Raw genomic sequence first — 2,952 nt, forward strand, 5'->3', positions numbered from 1 at the left:
CGTCACACCCATACATGCATGCAGAGAGATGATGGGGATCATTTGGGGAAGGTGCGGCATCACCATCACCATTGAAATCATCATTGACTTCTTCTAAATTCAAGTCTTATTTACCATCGTGAGCACCTCACAAGGTGTGTGTTACCACCATCAAACAAGCACCACCATCACCGCCAGGCGAGCTTCACCAGTAGGGGATGGTGTTCTCTATGTGGCCCCAACTCTGCCAGTCTGCAAAGAGTCCACTGGTGGCCTGCGGGCTTCCCAGTTTGTCGAACTGAGAGCACAGCCTCCGAATTGGCTTCTTGGGCGTCACCATTTCCTTCTTCTTATTGGCTGGAGGGGACCACTCGCCGTTGTGCTTCCATGGCGCCGGGACCAGCCTGTAGTTGTTGCCGTCGTTGTTGTCCCAGAAGATCTGGCCAGCTGGCCTGTAGCATATGCAGAACTCCACCCTGTTGTTGGGGGCGACGTAGCCCGGCAGCTCGATGGCAAAGGAGAAGATGTCTGTATCCTGGCAACCGTAGACGTTGTTCATGAAGGTGCACTCCGTGTCCGTGAAGCTCTGCCACGAGTCGAAGGTGATGCGCACCTGGACGGACTTCTCGAAGGCCAGGTTGCGCACCTTGACGGTGCCGGTGAGCGAGCGCTCCTGCAGCGTGCAGTTCTCCAGGCACACGCCGTTCCTCAGCAGCCTGCTGCGGAAGTCCAGGTAGTCGGCGGACGGCTGGGCAAAGTCCAGCGCCAGGCCTGGCGAGGGGCTGACCCGCAGCGTCGCCGCCGCCGCCACGGCGCTCTCCAGCTCCGTCAGGTCGAACTGCAGCTGCGTGAGCTCCGGCGATGACGTCGTCGTCGTCGCCAGCAGCGCCGCCTCCTTGTCCTCCGATTTGGAGAAGAGGTGCACGGCCGTCAGGGACATGCCCTTGGAGTCGGCGAACACCACCCGCTTCTTGCCCTTGGCTTTGGGCGTCTGCCAGCCCAGGCAGGGCGGCTCTGCCAGGCCGGGCCTGGCGCTCAGGCAGGGGCGCAGGGGCTTGCAGCGGTGGGGGGAGACCCCAGAGAGGCTGCAGGCGTGACAGTCCTCGTAGGAGCTCAGGAAGCTCCGCAGAGGGGGAGGAGAGTGGGCGAGGTACAGCTGCATGGCCACAGGCATGGTGGGACCAGGCATCGGAGAGCTCAGAACGTGGAAAATGCTGAAACAGGGAGAAAAAAAAACACACACACACAGTTGAAACATTGGGGCAGTGTGGGTAGTAGATTGAGACTACATTTATCCTATAGGCATAGGCAGTGTAGGGTGTAGAGATTGAGAGAGATGAACTGAGACTACAAATCCTATTCTCTGCCAGACTAATCTGCATTTTCACGGGTAATTCATGCACGTTCTCCACTTAGGCCTTCAAACACACAGGCCATAATTGTCAAAATAGAGCTAAATTCTCTCTGATCCACAAGAATAACTTGTTTGTCTGTCTAACTTGTTTGTCTGTGTCATTTGCATTTAGAATGATATCATGTAGGCCAGTGTTTCTTAACTGGTGGGTCGGGAACCAAAAGTGGGTCGCGGAACCGTTCTGGGTGGGTCGAGGAGCTTGTGTTAAAAAAGAAAGAAACCCCATTGTGTGGTGTGCAGTGCATTGCTGGCACAGGAAACCATGAAACCATTGAAACTAAATGTCATATGGAAACCATACACCCCTGTCAAAGACAAACCTGTCGAGTAGCGATCCACTTTTGGGTGGATCAAATGACACAGACAAACACAGACAAACACACACATACACACACACACACACACAGGTGACATAAGGAGTTGAAGACTTCACAAATGTAATGCCAAACATCAACATGTTCCAAACAAATAAGCCTACAGGCACTTTGCATGTCTTAACATGTAGCTCACCATATCTGTTGTCTTTAATTCCAAGAAAGAAAAATACTTGATGAACATGGGAAATTGTGGGTCCCAAAGCCAGACCAAAGAACTATGTAGGCTATTATGGCTACATCTTACATGCTCACAAACATGACTATACAGAAATAGCTATCGTTATACTCTTATTATCTGAATATCATTATTCTATTTTGCACACTATCTCTACGACACACTGTACAACTTACAGTCACCAAAGAAACTCTGAATTAAGTGCACTTAAACTGTTGCAGCTCTCAAGCAACACCAAATTCATAATACATAAGCGTTCTTACCTTGTCGAATTCATAAATGTTTACTCCCAAACAATTGCAGACGAATGAGCTTTTAATTTTCCACCGAGAAGTTAAAACATCGTTTCACTCTCTTGCCGGATCGACCGTCACGCCCCCACGATGCTCCACCAGAGTGCAGTAGTGCAGTTGCGCAGTTGCTAGTCCTCAAATATTAAGCGCCACATCAGACTTATTTGCATATTCATTTTGGATAGACTCAGGAACCAATGGAGACGCAGCCAAGTGTAGGTTCTGACCAGTAAGAGTGCAGAATACCGAAAGGCCATCAGCCTTTGGTGTTACCACTGCAAGCCTACTCCAGACCATTTCACAGAAGCCATGGACCCCTGCTGGACGAAGAGGTGTACTACAAGAGGACGTGTCCTACATTAGCACTGGCTCAATTTGAGCGTCAAGGAGAAATTAGGAAAGTTTAATATGTGTATTCTACACTAGATAATTTAGCTTTTCTGATTGTTTGTAACTTGATGAAATATTGACATGTGTTTTAAATGTTTCATAAAATTGTATTTTAACCACAGTAAAATATCAACAGATTGATTGATCAACTGATCAACAGCTTTTAATCAGTTCACTGATTAATATGTGTGTGTTGTAAAGCAACACTTACCTACATGAAAAGTTGACTCCATGGCTATAGCCTTAGCTAAATGTTATATAGAAGTACTAAATATAGCAATCTGTGTTTACCAATAATGCCCCCTAGTCCAAAGTACATGTCTG

General features: G+C 48.6%; 1 protein-coding gene across 2 annotated transcripts in view; it reads right to left on the minus strand.

Moving 5' to 3' along the window:
* Positions 1-2,581, minus strand: part of LOC125311593 (protein phosphatase 1 regulatory subunit 3C-B-like) — a 3,387-nt gene extending 806 nt beyond the window's left edge. The window contains exons 1-3 of one of the 2 annotated variants that reach the window (XM_048269804.1): positions 2,209-2,581; positions 172-1,193; positions 1-69 (exon numbers count right to left, since the gene is read on the minus strand). The exon at positions 1-69 is cut by the window's left edge and continues 806 nt beyond it. In XM_048269804.1, the coding sequence (XP_048125761.1) occupies positions 185-1,193; positions 2,209-2,222 (1,023 nt within the window). In that variant the 5' untranslated portion in view covers positions 2,223-2,581 and the 3' untranslated portion in view covers positions 1-69; positions 172-184. Of the gene's footprint in view, positions 1,194-2,208 lie in introns of both variants that reach the window. The other variant, XM_048269803.1, reaches the window with a different exon arrangement.
* Positions 2,582-2,952: the final 371 nt, after the last annotated feature.

Source organism: Alosa alosa, chromosome 18 (genome assembly GCF_017589495.1).
Source record: "Alosa alosa isolate M-15738 ecotype Scorff River chromosome 18, AALO_Geno_1.1, whole genome shotgun sequence".
Taxonomy (NCBI): Eukaryota; Metazoa; Chordata; class Actinopteri; order Clupeiformes; family Clupeidae; genus Alosa; species Alosa alosa.